General features: G+C 38.6%; 1 protein-coding gene across 1 annotated transcript in view; it reads right to left on the bottom strand.

Moving 5' to 3' along the window:
* CD163 (CD163 molecule) overlaps positions 1 to 18,740 on the bottom strand; it is a 105,904-nt gene that overhangs the window by 73,916 nt on the left and 13,248 nt on the right. Inside the window, exons 5-16 of the mRNA XM_008574777.1 lie at positions 17,794 to 18,114; positions 16,834 to 17,154; positions 15,865 to 15,963; positions 11,566 to 11,880; positions 11,153 to 11,467; positions 10,686 to 10,778; positions 10,289 to 10,603; positions 8,847 to 9,167; positions 7,555 to 7,863; positions 7,112 to 7,147; positions 6,820 to 6,918; positions 5,517 to 5,612 (exon numbers count right to left, since the gene is read on the bottom strand). Coding sequence (XP_008572999.1) covers positions 5,517 to 5,612; positions 6,820 to 6,918; positions 7,112 to 7,147; positions 7,555 to 7,863; positions 8,847 to 9,167; positions 10,289 to 10,603; positions 10,686 to 10,778; positions 11,153 to 11,467; positions 11,566 to 11,880; positions 15,865 to 15,963; positions 16,834 to 17,154; positions 17,794 to 18,114 — 2,640 coding nt within the window. The remainder of the gene's footprint in view (positions 1 to 5,516; positions 5,613 to 6,819; positions 6,919 to 7,111; positions 7,148 to 7,554; positions 7,864 to 8,846; positions 9,168 to 10,288; positions 10,604 to 10,685; positions 10,779 to 11,152; positions 11,468 to 11,565; positions 11,881 to 15,864; positions 15,964 to 16,833; positions 17,155 to 17,793; positions 18,115 to 18,740) is intronic.

Genomic DNA, 18,740 nt, shown 5'->3' with positions numbered 1-18,740 from the left:
GGAGTTTCCTTAAACACTGAGAATAGAACTACCATAAGATCCAGCAATCTTACTACTGGGTATACGTCCAACATAAATAAAATCAGTATGTTGAACAGACACCTGCACTTCTACACTCATTGCAGTATTATTCAGGATGGCCAAGATATGGAACCAACCTAAGTGCCCATCAGCAGATTAGTGGATAAAGAAAATTGGTATATATGCACAATGGAATACTATTTATCCTTTAAAAGAAGGAAATTCTGTCATTTCCGACAACATGGATGATCCTGGAGGACACAACGTTAAGTGAAATAAGACAGGCACAGAAAAACAAGAATCGTATGATCTCATTTATATATGGAATCTGAAAAAGCTGAAATCATAGCTGAAAACAGCTGAAGCAGAGAGAGAATGGTGATTACCAGGAGCTGGGTGTGCGTGTGTGCGTCAGGGGGAGTGGGGGTGTTGGTCAAAGGACACAAAATTTCAATTAGGAGGAGTAAGTTCAAGAGATCTATTGTACAACATGGTGGCTATAGTTAAAAACAATGTCTTTTATTCTTGAAAAAATTGCTAAGAGAAGCAGATTTTAAGTGTTCTCAACACAAAAATAAGTACATGAGTTAATGCACATGTTAATAAGCTTCATCTAGAAATTCCACAATGTATACATATTTCAAAATGTGTACTACATAATATTTTAATTTTAATGACAATTAAATTTTAACTAAGCTTTAATTAATTATTTTTTAATTAATTTTTTAAATGACAATTTTAATTTGTCATTTAAAAAGTTAATTAAAAATCAATTTGCATAAAAGAACTGGGATATTTAACAAGCTAATGGACTGTAATCTAAGCTTAGTGTTGAATTATTTCAAATGCTATCTTCTCTTCATGTTAATATCATGGGTAAGTGGTTTTCAGTAATACATGAATTTACTTTCTAATTGTTATATTTATATAGAAAAGACATAACTTTTGCATTCATTTCATCTTCAATTATAGTGTCCTGAGATATGAGGAACTAAACCACTGAGGCTTTGTACTTTTATCAGGTGTTTCTGTGTATTTTATGTCAGTGAACAGAATTGCAGTGACAAAAAGCAGTTAAAGAACCAATGAGAGTCATGCCTTATAGAGTTAACCGTATATTAATAGACTCTTCAATGTCATTAACTTTCCCTTTCTTAAAAAAGCTAAAGTAAAAATAAACTTATTTCAATTTGGTAATTAAAAAATTGTTATTTAAATCAAACTAGAAAAATATATAGTATATGCAAATTAAAGCATTGTCAAATGAAAAGACATCATGTCATACTTATGAAACCCTCAAAAATTTGGAACGCCCTTTCAAAATTTCATAAAATTGAGACAAGAAGTTAAGACAAACTCAAATCAGCAATATTATTTTTTATTTAACCCCCTTGAAACTTTTATATACACTATTAAGTGCTCACATTTATGAACTTAATTTCTATGAATTAAGCAGCAGTCTTTGCAATACTGGAAAACAAAGGACTCTATAGAAACACAATTGTAATCATCAATGAGTGAGGTGGATTCTTGCTCCATTCCATAGTCCGGTCTTCATCAAGGTATCTTAAAGGCTGAACTAAAGGCATAAATAGAAATATGCACAGAAGAATGCATTACATTATAATACAGACAAGCTCACTTATATTAAAAAGCATACTACTTTCCTGAGCAGAAAACTTAATTGCAATGTTTTTGAACTTCAGTGTGCATAAAAATTACTTTTATTCTACGGAACTACAGTAACATCAAAAAATGCCCTTTTTAAAAAGCATTCCAAGTTATTCAGCAGTAATTACTCTTTAAGGAGAAGGTAGTTGAATCATTACTTACCACATCAGAAAATATTCATGTGTTTGAAATTATAAATCAAGTTATTCATAGTCCTCAGTTTACAATGCTGTCAGAATTTTTATTTCTTTATACAGATATACATGTATAATTTTACAGATGTAAACATTATATTTAATTATAGCCAATAACATGATCACAGAAGTGGAATCGTATTATTACATTTTTTGGGTGATATTTCCTTTTTTAGTTGGCTAAACCATGATTTATCCAGCCACCACCCTATCAACTTCTATTCACTTTGTTACCAGTTTTTGGTCGCTATTAACAGCACCACAAAAAGGAATTCTTGTATATATGTCTTTACATACTAGTGAGTTTATGCATACGGAAGAAATTCTCAAGATTAGAATTATTGGGTCAAAGGATCCATGAAGTTTTTGTTTTTTGTGTTTTGTGTTTTTTCAGTAGAAGTTGCTATATTGTTTTCTCCAAATGCTGCCTACAATACCTCTCACTTCCAAGAGCAGGGTTGCAGTGTTCGAAATTATCTTTTTCTCTGTATTCCCACCAAGCAATAAATATTGATGCTATTTAAAATTTTTGTTAGTCTCATTTGTATATAAAGTGATATTTCATTGTTAATTATAACTCAAATTCTCTAGATGTAACTGTTGCATTTGAGTGTTTTTATAGTGTCCACTTGACATTTGGAATTTATTCTGTGCAAATTGCTTTTTCATAGCTTTGTCCAATTATCCATTGGATATTGTACACACACATAAAATTTATATACATATACATTACCCTTTTCATGCTCTATACAACTTATAAGAACTCCATGTGTATAAAATTTGCTTTTTATAGATATTAATACCTTATATTTTATATGCTTTTAAGGGTTCCAACTCTTATCCTTTGTCTCAGTCTTTATTTCTCATATGTCATATGCCATTTTTTTAAAAAATCCATACTTTTTCTACGTATCATTTCTAAATGTATAGTCTTCCCCCAATTTTTTTAAAACAAAATATATCCACTAATTCATCTTTTCTTTCTGATATATAACAAATTTTCTTGCCTTGTTCATTTAAAAATTTTTCCCTCTGTTATACTTTCCTCATAAAAGCAAATTTTAAAATGCAAATCTAATCATGTCTTGCCTCAGCTTCATCTTTCAAAGACCACCACTTCTCTAACAGTCCCTAAAATAAAATATGAATGTGATGTACAGCAGATAAGACCGTTCATCATAGGGCTCTGTTTAGCCTTTTCAGCTTAGATTCTCACCACTCCTTTCTCCACTTAACCTCTTCCTACCACTACCTTGGTAGGACTATGAGACCTTTCATTACACAATTACGTCCTTTTCAGTAGTATCTTTTATATCTGTATTGTCAGTGTTCAGGACACTACTTGTTATCATAAATATGTTCCATATATGTATTTTTATTTTAAAATGTCTACTTTTCCCTAAAGGCATGGTTCTCTTTTATGCCCCTACAGTTTGTACTTGCTGTGTTCTTTCCCTGGAATAGTCTCTCTTTTAGTCATACTTAAAGTTTAACATAAATATCACATATTCTTACAATCTCCCAAACGTTCTTAGGCAAACTTTTTGTGTACTTGTAGCATCTTGTACAATCTTTATCCTTGCATGCACTATACAATTGTAGACGTGTAATGCACATGTCTTATCTTCTTCCTGAAATGATCCCTGTAATATCTTCAAAATAGTTATTCATATTTATTTACCCATTTTCTCCTTAGCTCCATGTATATACCATTGTTATTGCTCATAATATACATGTAATTAAGAAATGGGAAGAGTCATATTTATAAAATGCTGTTATACAAGGGCACTTCAAAAAGTGTGTGGGGCCGGCCTGGTGGCGCACTGCTACAGTGCGCCGCTTGATACATGTAATTAAGAAATGGGAAGAGTCATATTTATAAAATGCTGTTATACAAGGGCACTTCTAAAAGTTTGTGGGGCCGGCCTGGTGGCGCACTGCTACAATGCGCCGCTTGGGAGCGTGGCGATGCTCCTGCCGAGGGTTCGGATCCCACATACAGACCGGCCGCTCACTGGCTGAGCGAGGGGCGGGCGTGACACCGAGGGTTGCGATCCCGTGGCCGGTCCCAGTCCGGTACGGGCGCGGCACTGAGGGTTGCAATCCGTTGCTGGTCACGAAAAAAGACAAAAAGACAAAAAAAAAAAAAAGTTTGTGGAAAAATAGAATTAAAAGATAATGAGTCTTTCTGTGAACTTTTTGAGGTGCCCTTGTATATTCTGAACATGGATATATACGTATGTAAACATATACACATATTCATATGCAAATATAGGTGTACATATATTCTTCCTAATGCCGGAGGAATTCTTTAACTTTGAAAGGAATGTTCCTGTTTTGAACAATAATAAATAAATTCTCCTCACCCACCTCACTGGTTTATAAATTCCCATTTTCCTTTTCAGTGTTCCTCAGAATGGCCCCCTTTTTCATTCTAGAAGTAGAAGGAGATTTAGACACAGAAATTAGTTCAGTGGCATTAAAACCATCTGACTCACAGGCGTTTTCTGAAAGGAAGAAAATAATTACTGGGAAATAAATCAGACCTCGCCTCAAGTGCCTGAGAAGCTCCTTGAGCATCTGCAAACACTGCCCCCTATTAAGAAGGCAAGTGTGTGTTACTTAAGGGGCACAGGAAGTCTTTCTTATTCCTTAAATACGTTTCTACACATGGTAGCAGAAAATACCAAATCTTGTGGAATAAAGAAGAGAGGAAGGCACTCTCAGAAGGTAAAGGAGCCTTAGTGGAGGACGGACACTGGGTACTGAGGCACTTCTTTTAACTCAGCAGAATTAGTGCCCAGGTGCTAAGCAGAAGACGGAGGCCAATGAAAGAAGCATTGTGTACTGAGAAGTAGTCTAGTCCTGTGGAGAGTGACGGCTTCTCATGTGAAAAAGACGTGGAAAGTTTAAGATGTGAGACTTTTAGGAATAATACAATAAATATCAAGTTTGAGAAAGAAAAATAACAGGACATAGGAGTGGAAGAAACTGCAAAAGAGGTGAGTAGGTAAAGGACTCACGGCGGTATGTGTACAGGATGACAAGTCTAGACATCTAATGTGCAACAGGACGATGACAGGTAACAAAGTGGGACTGTATATGGGATTCCTGCTAAATGAGTACATTTTAGCTGCTCTTGCCACAAAAAGAAACAAACAGAAAAGGGTAACTGTGAGAGATGGTGGACGTGCTGATTTTCTTCACTTTCACAACCTTTTTACTGTGTGTATATGTCTCATAACATCATGTTGTGTACCTCAAATCTACACAGTAAAGTTTATGTTTTTAAAAAAGAAAAGTTAAACTGTCATGACAGCCTTGATTAATTTCTGTTTTAATAAGATGAGGCCCAAGTCATAAGATTTTGTTGCATGATTCTTTGTATACATCTGTCAGAAACAATCATAGGCCTCTTGACCTAAGGGCCTACCTATGATTGCAGTTTTTATGTTCTCTAAGAATAATTTTCAGTTCATTCCTGCCTTTCTTTTCCCTTATATGCATCATAGGCTTTCTATGACATGTTTTTAGATCTTTTCCCACTATCCATCAAAGTAGAATGCTCAGCCTCAGTTGCAGCCCTTGGTCTGAACCCCTGGGCTACAGACCCTCAAACAACCCACAGACCTGAGGAATTCCCTGGGTCCAGATCATGTGCATTCAGACAAGAATTCATCTCCCGGTATTGAACTTGGTGGACGCAATTTTCTCCTCTTGAGGAAACTGATAACAAAGGTCTTAGGTTAGGAATTAGCAGAACATAACACAGTAAAGCTTTCCTTCCTTTGGGTGCTTTTTCCCAGCAGTGCAAACATACCTGATCTTTATCCAGCCTGTTGTTTCCACACCTTCCTACCGCCGAGCTCAAATACACTAGGCACAAGGCCACATCTTCCCTATTTTGCCATCACACAACGACCTCATTTCTTCCCCCAAGGAAGCCAGCGTCTTCCATGATTCCCTGGTGCTTTTTTTAAAATCTCTCTAAAAATCTTTCCTCTTCTCCTCATTCTCACTATAAAGTCCTTTTCATCGCTCTTCTCAACTATTTCAAAATGCTATTCCTGTCACTTACGTGGTCCTCCTTCAGTCCTTCATGAGTCCTGTTGCCAAAAGATTTTTCCAAATGACAGCCCGACCATTTCATTCCCCGACACAATACTCTTTCATGACTACAAATCTTCTTACCGTGGAATATGAGAAAATTATAATCCGTTGCTTCCCCCTTCCAGCCTTATCGGTAGCTTCCTCTTTTACTTCCCTGCCGAACAGCCAAGGTGCCACCCTTTATGGTCCCTACACTTGCACATGCCGTTCTCTCTCCCTACAGGGATCCCAATCCAGTCCTTCGAACTCCTGCTTCAGAATTTGTCTCAAAGCCTCCTAGAAGTCTTTGACACTCCCTGTCCCCTTCCAGTTAATTACTTTCTCCTCTGTGCCACTGCTGGTCCTTGCTCATATTCGCGTATTCACTGCACTTATTTGTTTACACATATCTTCCGCTAGACTTGAAGTTCCACCACGATGAAAACACTTGTTATCCCCATCTGTACCTTCCAAGCCTAGCACATGGCTTGTCGGAACAGTAAAATTTGTAACAAGAATATTATAATAACAGTAAAAAATGTTTGGGCCAAAAAAAATTCATTGTAAACCATATAGAGCATATTAATTCTAAACTATCAATTCAATAATGCCCCAATTAAACATGTAGATAGAGTACAAGAATCAACAGTGCATCCGAAGCCCCTTTTCTCCTCTGAAGCCTTGTTCCCTCTGTTCTGACAAACTGCTCAGACCTCTTCTAGCCTCTGGCTTTCTGGGCATTTCACACTTGAGTCTAATGTTTTTTGTTTTTATTTATTTATTTTTATCCCAAGAACCCCCTTATCCTGTAGATACATTAGAAAGACCATAATTTGGCTCAGACCTGTAAGCCGCTGTCTCTGTCTTCTTTTCTGCGTCCACAAGAGCAATGCGATGAGAACTGCCAGCAGAAGGACCCCAAGGATCCCGATGGCAATGTGACCTATGCGGAAGTAAATATCAAGACAGCTGATAATGTCTTAGCTAAACAATCTACATCTCCAGTTACTAACTCTCTCTTAGGCCAGATACAGAATCCCTGAAACAAATCTCGAATCCTCAGAACTTCTTCTGACCCAAAGTCTCAAAACAAGAAGAATTCTAAGTAATGCAGACTCATAAACATCATGCTATACCTGTGGCATTTGGTGATCTTTTGGTCTTTGGAATATCTGTAGGAAAAAAGAGGAAGAGGCTTAATTATGAGAGTAATACACAGAACAAATATTTCTATTTCCTTGTCTGAGCCTTTAGTACCTATCAGCCAAGTAGATACTCTTTCCCAGCTAAAACAAGAGTCTCCAAGTCTTTCTTCCCTCTGCACAGGTACACACACACACACACACACACACACACACACACACACATTTATATATACATATATAGGTTACATGCTTTTCCTTGGTGAAGGCCAATGTATAACTACAAATGTTTCTGTCACTTTTTTTCCAGATAGAACCACCACCATTCCCTCCACCAGGTCCCTGTGTTGACATCCAGCCTTTACACTCTGTACTTCATTGCCCACCCCCTCTTTGCTGCCAAGATTCCAGGCTTAATCCCGGCTCCTGTCATTTACCTGAGCACTTCACTGCAGCATCTTCCTTGTGCCCACAGTCACTGTGCCCCCAGCGTTTGGCAGGACAATCCCACAAGGAGGATTCATTCCCTCTGCACTTCACTTCGTTGAGCCATATGGGTCCAGTCCCTTGACCAAATGTCGCTTCTTTTAGTGCTTCCAGAGCTGAGCCACAGCCCAGCTGTCGACACACCACCTGAGCATCGTCCAGGTCCCAGGAATCGTCACACACTGTTCCCCAGGAGCCTCTGTACCAGACCTCCACACGTCCAGAACAACTAGTGTTTCCTTCTCGAAGTCTTATCTTATCTGAAAAATCAGAGACATGTCAGTTATTTTTGAGAAGATAAAAGCTACTAAGAGGTAACAGGGGAAAATAGATATTTGAAAATGATTTTTAAGAATCTACCTTAAAACTTTGTTTATTTGGGCCGACCCCATGGCTCACTCGGGAGAGTGTGGCGCTGGGAGCGCCGAGGCCGCGGGTTCGGATCCTATATAGGGATGGCCGGTGCGCTCACTGGCTGAGCGTGGTGTGGGCGACACCAAGCCAAGGGTTATCCCCTTGCCGGTCACAAAAAAAAAAAAACAAAAAAAACAAAAAAAAAAACTTTATTTATTTAATGTACATCTTAAAATTTATACTTTTTTACAAAATTTTTCTTTTACCAAAGTATATATCTTTTCAGCAAGCTGAATATATTTCATCCTGGACATAAGAATCATAGCGTGACTCAGGAAATGTCAAATTAATACACTTAACGTTGTAAATATGTAATGCTAAGTCCTCTCAAATAGAAAAGAGCCTGGGTGATTGCCAGGTAGATAGAAATCTTCTTACAGTTTAAAAAGATGGGGAAAGGGGAAATACGTCAGGACTGATCTTTCTGACTGCTTTTCTTCCTATATTAAGGTAGCAAGAAAATATTTAAAAGAAAAATGGGAAAGGTAAGATAGACCATTCAATAGTCAAATACTGAATCACATATTCTCTGCTCTTTTGTTTGCAGAGAAAGTAACTGAATAAAACTTTCAAGCAGAGCATGGGAAGTGTTATATTCTTTGGAATAACGATTACAGATCCTGAATATATATAGGCCAGATTAAATAAAACCAGTTGCAACATCCAGGTCGAATGGGTATTACCCAGAGGTTAGCCATTCCTGCTTAACTAGATCTAACAATTTAAGCTGGAGTGAGAATAGGAAAATACAGTAAACCTAATGTGCTTTTCCAGAAGATGATAGTGGAACTGCAGAATGGAATTTCCATGTAGACCAATGGTAACTTACTGGCACATGTGATCCAGGTCTCCTCTGAGGGACTGGCCGGTCTCTGCTTCCATGGAGATGACGAGCACTGCCATAACGTGTCAGGTCCTTTTGGACACTGCACATTGTCCACCCACATGTGCATGGACGTTGCCTTGTCTAAAGATGCAGGGTTGATATTCCCTGTGTCTGCACAGTCCAGCTGCCTGCATACGACCCCCACGGTGGTCGCAGACATGTTACTCCTGCCAACGCTGCCCCACGCTCCATTGTAGAAAACTTCCAGTCGCCCTGCACAGGTCTCTCTGCTGGTGTCACTGGCCAGTCTCAGGGACATGAACTCTGTGATGAAATACAGAATTAGTAGTTTCGCATCTTCTCTGAAGATTTGGAAGACTCCCTCCCTTTACTCTGATGTGAGGATGGCTTTAAAAATATGTACATCAATTACTAGTAATTCTTTAGTAACTTCTGGATGGTCTAGTAGGTTTTTGTAAAACATAGCGTTTATTCTATAAATAACTTCTGTCTTTCTAGTCTTAGATTTCATACTTGGGGACCTCTAAACAATGACATCAATGATCCTAAGATGCTTTCCAGATCTCAATCAAAGGCTCACAGCCTTTTTTTCAATTATATAGTTTGAATTTTCTTCCTAAATTACTGAAGTTTTAGCTTCAAGAATCTTATTCTGTTCTTTTTTTTATTTTTCTTTTTGGCAACTGTGCTTGATAGTTAAAATTTAGTGAAATAAGCACTAAAACCAATGTTTTGTGCACATTATCTTAAAATGAAATATTTTCCTTTCTGACACTTTAAGGTTTTCTATGCATATCCTTTACCAGGTTCATGTCACTGAATAGGAATGAACCACTTCCGGCAGGCAGAGCTTTTCACTTCCCTAAGTGACCCAGTCATAGTACTGCTTTCCCCAATGTATTACCACATAGTGCATTTTCCTGCTTCACAATAGTTTCTGAAACTCACTGTGTGTACAAAGCAGTGAACTCTTATGATCCTTTTTACTCCTATGTCAAGTAAGTCTCATTTATCTGCCAGGAAATACTACTGGGCATGGTAATTATGGTTTTCTCTGCAATGATGAACCAAATGTATTTCTTCCTGTCCTTTTTATTCTACTTCTTTATTAATATTGTAATTATCAAGTGGTGCTATCAAATCCTTACCCAATATCCGGTTCCACATATATTTCTAAAAGAATTTCACTATCGATTTTGTTGTTATTTCATGATATACAAGCCCATCTCTGTTTTTTTCTCTATAATACTATACTACCTTGCACTTACTCAACAAACCCACACTTCTGGGATTTTGACTCTTTCAGTAGTTTCCTTTAAATCTGCTTTTCAGCGAAATATTTCAGAGTAATATCCTTGCGACACTTTGCTTCGCCTCAGTTCTTTTTTATGTAGTTGTGACCAGAGGTTGTGTGCAGAACTCACCTGAACAGATGGCTCCTGCGTCCTCCTTGTGCCTGCAGTTGTGCCGCCCCCAACCATGTGAGTGACACTGCCAAACATGAGATTCTTTTCCACTGCAGTTTATCTCGTCCAGCCAGATGGGTCCTGTTCCTTCCCCGAAATGAGCAGAACCAGTGGCATTAATGGCCAGTCCACAGCCCAGCTGTCTGCACACCACATGGGCATCACTCAGGTCCCAGCTGTCATCACAGATGGTGCCCCAGGAGCCCTCATGATAAATCTCTACTCTCCCGGCACAGCGATCTCCTCCATTTACCAGGCGAAGTTGACCACTCCCTGGAAAGAGAAATAAAAAATATTACTAAAATGCATTCCTATGGATTAAGATCATTTTTATAGATTGATCACTGATTCTCACCTATGCAGGCAACAGCACTTTCTTCTGGAATGGTAGAGCTTGTTGGGTCTACGGATGATGTATTGCACAGAGGTAGCGTCTGGGTCTGGTTTCCTGCAAACACCAAACTGCTCGGTCATAGAAGACACAAAAGTTTGAGGTGAAGAGGGGAGGTCAGACGGATGAGAAGTTGAAGAGAAAGATTTAGAAAAAGAAGAAGGTGGATGGGTCGATGAGGCCGAGAGTGAATCAGGTGCTTTGAGAAGGGCTTTGCACACAGTAAACACTAGGTAACTATGCGGTGTGTGGAAATGAAGTTCATTTGCCCTCTAGAAAGACACATGAGTTTTATATTCTGACATACTTCTCATGACCCCTCAAAATGGGTCATTCCCTTTTACGTTTCTTCTTCATCCTTATAGGTACACCTGCTCCTAACCATACCACCGCAGGAGAGGCTCAGCACTGGCCGCTCTTTATCCTCTTACCTGAGCAGATTACAGAGGCCAGTTGACCTGAAGAACATGGTGCTGCACCCAGAGCAGTTATGGGACAATCTCCCATGTGCTGCTCAGTCCCAGTGCAGTGAAACATGTGCCTCCAGACCCGACCATTTCCTTTCCCAAAACGTGCTCCTCCTGGCGTAGAAAGGGCAACTCCACATTTAAGCTGCTGGCAAAAAACGTGTGCATCTTCTATATCCCAGTGAGAGTTGCAGAGAGATCCCCAGGCCCCAAGCACCTTGAGCTCCACTCTCCCCTCACATGGGGACTTGCCATCCACCAAGCGGATTTCTGTGTATCCTGGAAGGAGACAGGGCTTTAGAAAAGACAGCTGTGGCTACCTAACCCCACCCCCTCCACAGTATAGAAACAAACTGTAGATGTTCTCCAGGTCTCACTTGAGCAAACTACTCCAACATCCCTTTTGTGGCTGCAAGTCCTATCTGGGCGGGGCGCTACTGGGCAGAGTGAAAGGTGGGACTCGGGCCCCTCACACTGGAATTCTTCAGCCCAAATCTGTCCACTTCCTTCTCCAAAGTGAGCGCCTCCCAGGATGGAGACGACTGTGCCACATTGTAATTCCCTGCATAGCACACTGGCAGCTTCCAGGGAGAAGTCAGAATCGCAGACGGAGCCCCACGTATCACCATGTTTCACTTCCACACGACCCGAGCAGGGAATGTCCCCTCCAACCAGTCTGGGTTCCCTGTGGGCTGAAAAGTAGTGACATTTCAGTGAGCGATAACATGATTCTCAGACTTTCCTTCATGACTGGGGAGGAAGGGAGTGAAGAGTGGCAAAGAGGGGCCAGGGTGCTCAGTGGGTTTCACACTTGTCCCCCTTGGCTCTTCTGCCCAGAGCTGGGCATAGCAAACTCTAGACCGCCCCTTGCCGTGAGCCTTCCTGCTACAGGGAACAGCATGGGAGGCTGAGGAGTGACACCTCTCCCCTTGGCTCTTCTGCCCAGAGCTGGGCATAGCAAACTCTAGACCGCCCCTTGCCGTGAGCCGTCCTGCTATAGGGAACGGCGTGGGAGGCTGAGGAGTGACACCCCTCGTTCTGCAGGCTACAAGGGGGTCCCGTGTGTGTGGCACGGCTCCATGGAAGTTCTTGTTTGTTCACCTTTGGTTGCTTGACAAGGCTTCCCAGAATTAAACAGCCTGACCTTTTGGCTTAGTATGGCTTTGGGAAATTCCCTGGAGTTTCTAAAAGGACACGTTAAAATACCTCAAAATTAACTGGTTTATTTAAAATACATTGTCAGTACTAAAGGTGTTTTTGATGCATGTTCCCGGTATGGGTTGGCTCAATTTAATTTTGTTATTAATCTTTCTTGTTAGTGATGTGTGTATGGACCCATTGTGGCTGTGGTCATGCTCTTGTACGTGTGGAATGAAGTTATTATGTTAGGTTTCTATCCACACCCCCCAGGGAGATCTCTTGGCAGGGAGATGAGAAGTTTTGTTACAAAGATGAATAAGTTAGATAGTAGAAAAACATAAATTTTGATATTAACAGGTTTTGTTTAAATCAGTTTGTAACATAAAACTTGTATCAATAACATAAGATTTAAGAGATTTATAGTTGAGTTTTATGATAATCATGTTATAAATATTGTGATTTTGATTATAAATTAAAATGATTACATTATATAAACAACTGTCAAACATAACTAATCAATGTTATTAAAATCAAGTATAGTAAGTATAAGTAAGATTAAAATAGGGTTAAATTTTAAGTTAAGAAGGTTAAGAATTATGGTTCAAACTAAAAGTCTGACGCTCTTTAAAGCCAAACATGCTGCTATTGTATAGTCTCCTGGCCACAAGCCACAGGCTTTGGGGTGAACTGTTGATGCGTGAGTAGATGTTTTTGTCACAGCATGAGTGCCTTGGAACGTTTTGACCTTTCTTTTTCAATAGAAACAAAATTAAAAAATGTTCCAATTAAAAGATAAATCAATGTGTAAAAGATTAGGTAAAAAACATATAAATAAAGCAAGATTTTTGTGGTTGTCGTCCACACTTGCACTAGACATCTGTGGTCCATCTCTTTCTTTCCTCGCTGACGCCACACCACCTATTCAGGTCCAATGAATCCTGCGGAGCTGGTCTCCGGCATCCCCTCTCCTCATTGGATCTGTCCATCTGAGAGAATTCTGGAACTCTGCCTTGCATGGCCAACCATCCCCAGAGGCAATAGTAACACTTTTCTTCCAACATTTATTTCCCTTACATTATTCATAACATCATAGACCATAAATGATGTGGATCCACTGTCTCTATCTCTTAATCCTGAGCTCAGTCCTCTACTCACTGTAATCTGGGGTCTGCTTCAATCTTTTTGAAGGGTTCTATGTAAAATTTTTCCAATATACTTCCAGTTTTCAACATGGACATCAGACTGCTTCCCTTTGACATCTGATACACTTGATATATGTGACCCTCTCTCCTGTTTTCTCCTTCTTTCTTTCTGACAGTGCCTTATCAAAATTCTTCATGTATTCCTTGAATCGAAGTTTTGTCCTCGGCCTTCTCAACTGCTCAATCAATGGAATCTTCTCTCAACTGTCAATAAATATGTTTTCATCTATACTTTTAAATTTTATTTTCATAAACATATCTACTTGGATGTCTGGAATTTAAGGTGTTCACAATTGAACAAATTATTATATTATAAGCCCACTGTATTCTTTACTCAGTTAATGATATCTAGTCCAAATAAGAATCACCTAAAATCAAACCACTTTTTTATCTCACCACAAATAATGGTAATAAGCATAATTGTAATGAACATTAAGAGCACTTTATGGCATTTTAATAAGTATATAACAAATATTATTTCACTTAACCCCTAAAATTGCCTTAGGAAAAATTATTAATATCATTCCAATTTTACAGACAAGGAAACTGAAGCACAGAAAGATGTAGTAATTTGCTAAGGTCACACAAGTTAGTGAGGGGCCAGGATTTGAAACTAGGTAGAATATTCCAGAGCCTAGAATCTTGACCCTCACAATACAGTGCACATGTAGAAAACCACCAATGTCTGTCAGTCCTCCAGCATGTTGCTGCTTCTCTGTATTTATTGCTATTGCATTGATGTGATTTTGCAACAGCTTACTAAGTTGTCTCCTTGCTTTTAAGTCCTCTTTCCAAGAAATCTATGCTATGACTATAAATATACTATTCAATTTTAAATATTTTCATGTACTTTGTCTTCAAGATAATTAAATGTTTTCTTACCATTTATACAATAATTTATCCTTCCAACAAATATTATTAAGCACCTATAATGTTGTCTGACTCTGTTTTAGGTATTTGAGGTCAGGTGGGCTAAAAAGTCTGTCACAAAGTTCAGTCTGTCAGTAAAAATAGATAACACTAATACTCATAATCGTATTAGCTAACATTTACTTATCACTTGCTGTGTAATTCTTGTGAGGTAGGCATTGTTATTACCTACATTTTTCTTTTAAGGAAACTGTAGCAAAAAGACCTTTAGTAGATTTCGCAATCATTGCCCGGCTACTAAAATAAGGAGAGATGATAAACACTAATCCCCTAGCATACTTTAAAATACTCTGTGTTGTTATCTTAAAAGCTTTAAGCAACTCAAATTTATATCTTAAAAGACTTCCTTTTTGCAGTAAGAGGATCACTCCCATCTAACCAGAAGTAAACATAATTTGCAACATCAGGGGAATGCACCTAGGGGCATAGATAGGTTGGGAGGTATCTGGGGCAATATTATAGATTAGTGGACATGCAGCAGATAAAAGTTTCCACCTTATAACTAGGTCTCTGTGTGTTTAGTGATTTTGTCTTAGTATGGTTTCTCTAAGGTTTTTTCACCATGAGTAACAGCTATAGTTATGTCAATATATTACTTTAGAGTTTTTGAAAAGGCATCACTTTTCAACAAAGTTTGCATTTGTATAAATATGATTAACATAAAATACTAAAGATTATCCACAGCCTAACCAACTCACAGCTCATTTTTGAGCTTTTAGAAGAAGTTGCAGTGAAATATACACCAATATTCAGAAAGAAGAAAGTCCTTTCATAGTAAGATAGGAGGCGCTTAAGGTTAAGTCATGTCAGTCTATACAACATACTATATTTAGTGACANTATAGTTATGTCAATATATTACTTTAGAGTTTTTGAAAAGGCATCACTTTTCAACAAAGTTAGCATTTGTATAAATATGATTGACATAAAATACTAAAGATTATCCACAGCCTAACCAACTCACAGCTCATTTTTGAGCTTTTAGAGGAAGTTGCAGTGAAATATACACCAATATTCAGAAAGAAGAAAGTCCTTTCATAGTAGATAGGAGGCGCTTAAGGTTAAGTCATGTCAGTCTATACAACATACTATATTTAGTGACATTCCCATGAAATATATTTGATTCTAAATTTAAAATTTTAATCCCTCTTAATCTTTTACACCTCCATTGGTTTAAAAATTACTCAAAAGCCAAAGTGAGCAAACACCAAATACCCTTATCCAAGGCACAAACTAGATTGTAAATTTATCTGAGAATCTCACAGTGGAATCTGTATAGATATTTTCTGGTTTCTTGAGAATGATCTAGTCATAGGGACCAATGTTTCTTTTCAGTTTCAAGAATATTACAGAAAATTTACACTCTTGGAATTAAACTTCTCAACGAGTTGATTGAAAGTCTTACCTGAGCAGGTAATTTTGACTTCTTCATAGTTTTCACAAGGAAGTCCACCCCATTGCCAATTTTTGCAGTCCCAAAGAGAAGTTTCATTTCCATTATCCCCTAGCATACTTTAAAATACTCTGTGTTGTTATCTTAAAAGCTTTAAGCAACTCAAATTTATATCTTAAAAGACTTCCTTTTTGCAGTAAGAGGATCACTCCCATCTAACCAGAAGTAAACATAATTTGCAACATCAGGGGAATGCACCTAGGGGCATAGATAGGTTGGGAGGTATCTGGGGCAATATTATAGATTAGTGGACATGCAGCAGATAAAAGTTTCCACCTTATAACTAGGTCTCTGTGTGTTTAGTGATTTTGTCTTAGTATGGTTTCTCTAAGGTTTTTTCACCATGAGTAACAGCTATAGTTATGTCAATATATTACTTTAGAGTTTTTGAAAAGGCATCACTTTTCAACAAAGTTTGCATTTGTATAAATATGATTAACATAAAATACTAAAGATTATCCACAGCCTAACCAACTCACAGCTCATTTTTGAGCTTTTAGAAGAAGTTGCAGTGAAATATACACCAATATTCAGAAAGAAGAAAGTCCTTTCATAGTAAGATAGGAGGCGCTTAAGGTTAAGTCATGTCAGTCTATACAACATACTATATTTAGTGACATTCCCATGAAATATATTTGATTCTAAATTTAAAATTTTAATCCCTCTTAATCTTTTACACCTCCATTGGTTTAAAAATTACTCAAAAGCCAAAGTGAGCAAACACCAAATACCCTTATCCAAGGCACAAACTAGATTGTAAATTTATCTGAGAATCTCACAGTGGAATCTGTATAGATATTTTCTGGTTTCTTGAGAATGATCTAGTCATAGGGACCAATGTTTCTTTTCAGTTTCAAGAATATTACAGAAAATTTACACTCTTGGAATTAAACTTCTCAACGAGTTGATTGAAAGTCTTACCTGAGCAGGTAATTTTGACTTCTTCATAGTTTTCACAAGGAAGTCCACCCCATTGCCAATTTTTGCAGTCCCAAAGAGAAGTTTCATTTCCATTACAGCTGCTTACAAACAGCCATATGTTTGTAGCCTTAATTTTGGAATGCGCTTGATAGGATGTTTTGAGTGCAGATCCACACCCCAGCTGCTTGCAAACTATATCAGATTCTTTCAGTCCCCAGCCTCTGTCACACACCTTCCCTAACAGTTTCTGAATTTCCACCTCCAATGTCCCAGCACAGCGGCTGCCTCCACCTACAAGTCTCAGCTCCAGATCTGAACCATCTGCAAAAGAAACATAGTTTTAGGCATAGATACATATGAAAGATAGCTTCCAAAGGGTATTTTTTGTCTCCCTCCTTCCTAGATACTGAAACACTAGAAATTATGTCTTACCTATTTCTGAACTTTTAAAGAAACAGCAGATATGGACTATGAATTAGGTTAGGAATGGGATTGTAGTATCAAGGTGTTCTTAAAAATTGTCAGATACTGAAACACTAGAAATTATGTCTTACCTATTTCTGAACTTTTAAAGAAACAGCAGATATAGACTATGAATTAGGTTGGGAATGGGATTGTAGTATCAAGGTGTTCTTAAAAATTGTCAGTGGCAGAAAAATATGAGCAAGTCAGATACAAAAGAGATTCCTATAAAATTTTGTCTTTCTGACCCCCAGGTAGATTTAGAATTTGAGGTGTGGTTCCTAACAGCAGTCTGAACATTTATTTATTACAGCGGCTAGCTTCAGACAACCCTGCAAACTAGAAAAAAGAACATGTCAAAGATTCCTCACGAGTGTAAAGGAATTCCCAACAAAGACTTTATTAGGTATATCTACCTCTCTCATCTCACGTATTCCTATTCCTAAAGAACACAGGTCCTTCCCTCTCTGTTTCTTGTTTTGTTTTGTTCTAACTTACCAGAGCATGTCACACCTGCGTCTTCATTGTGACTGCAATAATGCTTGCCCCATTCGCGGTGTTGACACTGCCAGAGAGCAGATTCATGCCCCTGGCAGGCAACACTGTCAAGCCAAATGTGTCCAGATCCCTCACTGGCATTAACTCGACCGATGGCAGTGACGGCAGTTGGACATCCCAGTTGCTCACATGCCACAGCGGCATCCTGACTGTCCCAGCCATCATCACACACTGTCCCCCATTCTCCTTGGAATTTCACTTCTAATCTTCCTGAACATGCAGTGACTCCATCTACCAGTCTCAGGTTCAGATCTGCTCCATCTGTAACAGGGACACACAACAAGTCAGTGACAAGGAAACAAGAATAGGGGGACTGTAAGTAGCTGTACCTGAGAATGAGTTAAAGAAAAAGCAAGAGACATAAGTAGAGACAGAGAAAATCATGATGCACTACTACTGAAAATCATTAAAGATGGAAGAAAATAAAGGGGCAGAGCAAGATGGCCAAATAGGACCCTCCAGTGATTGTTCCCCACATATACAGCAATTAAACATCTATCCATGAAGGAAAACACCTTCACAAGAGCTAAGGAAACCAGGAAAGAAATCACAGTATCTGGTTTTAGCATAATAAAAGACTCATTGAAGAGGGCAGGAAGAACAGAATTGCACTGCCCACTTAATTTCTCCCCCGACTCAAAGCAGCACAGCTGGAGAGAGACAAAGCCTGCATGGGAGAGGTAGAGAAAAATGAGTGCAGGACTTTGATGGGAGTCTAGTGTTAGGTGGTCACAGTGAAATCCAGTACCAGGCAGAACCCCATGGCCACCAGCCTCAGGCCAGACACACAGATGGAGCATCTGGTCTTGCTTTGGCACCAGGCAGAGACAGACTCTCAACCCCACCTGTCCGGCATCACTACCTACTGACTGCACCAGCCTCAAGTC

Source organism: Galeopterus variegatus, unplaced genomic scaffold (genome assembly GCF_000696425.1).
Source record: "Galeopterus variegatus unplaced genomic scaffold, G_variegatus-3.0.2 Scaffold1102, whole genome shotgun sequence".
Taxonomy (NCBI): domain Eukaryota; kingdom Metazoa; phylum Chordata; class Mammalia; order Dermoptera; family Cynocephalidae; genus Galeopterus; species Galeopterus variegatus.
Note: the sequence above shows the minus strand (reverse complement) of the source record. Positions and strands in the feature narration are given on the sequence as shown.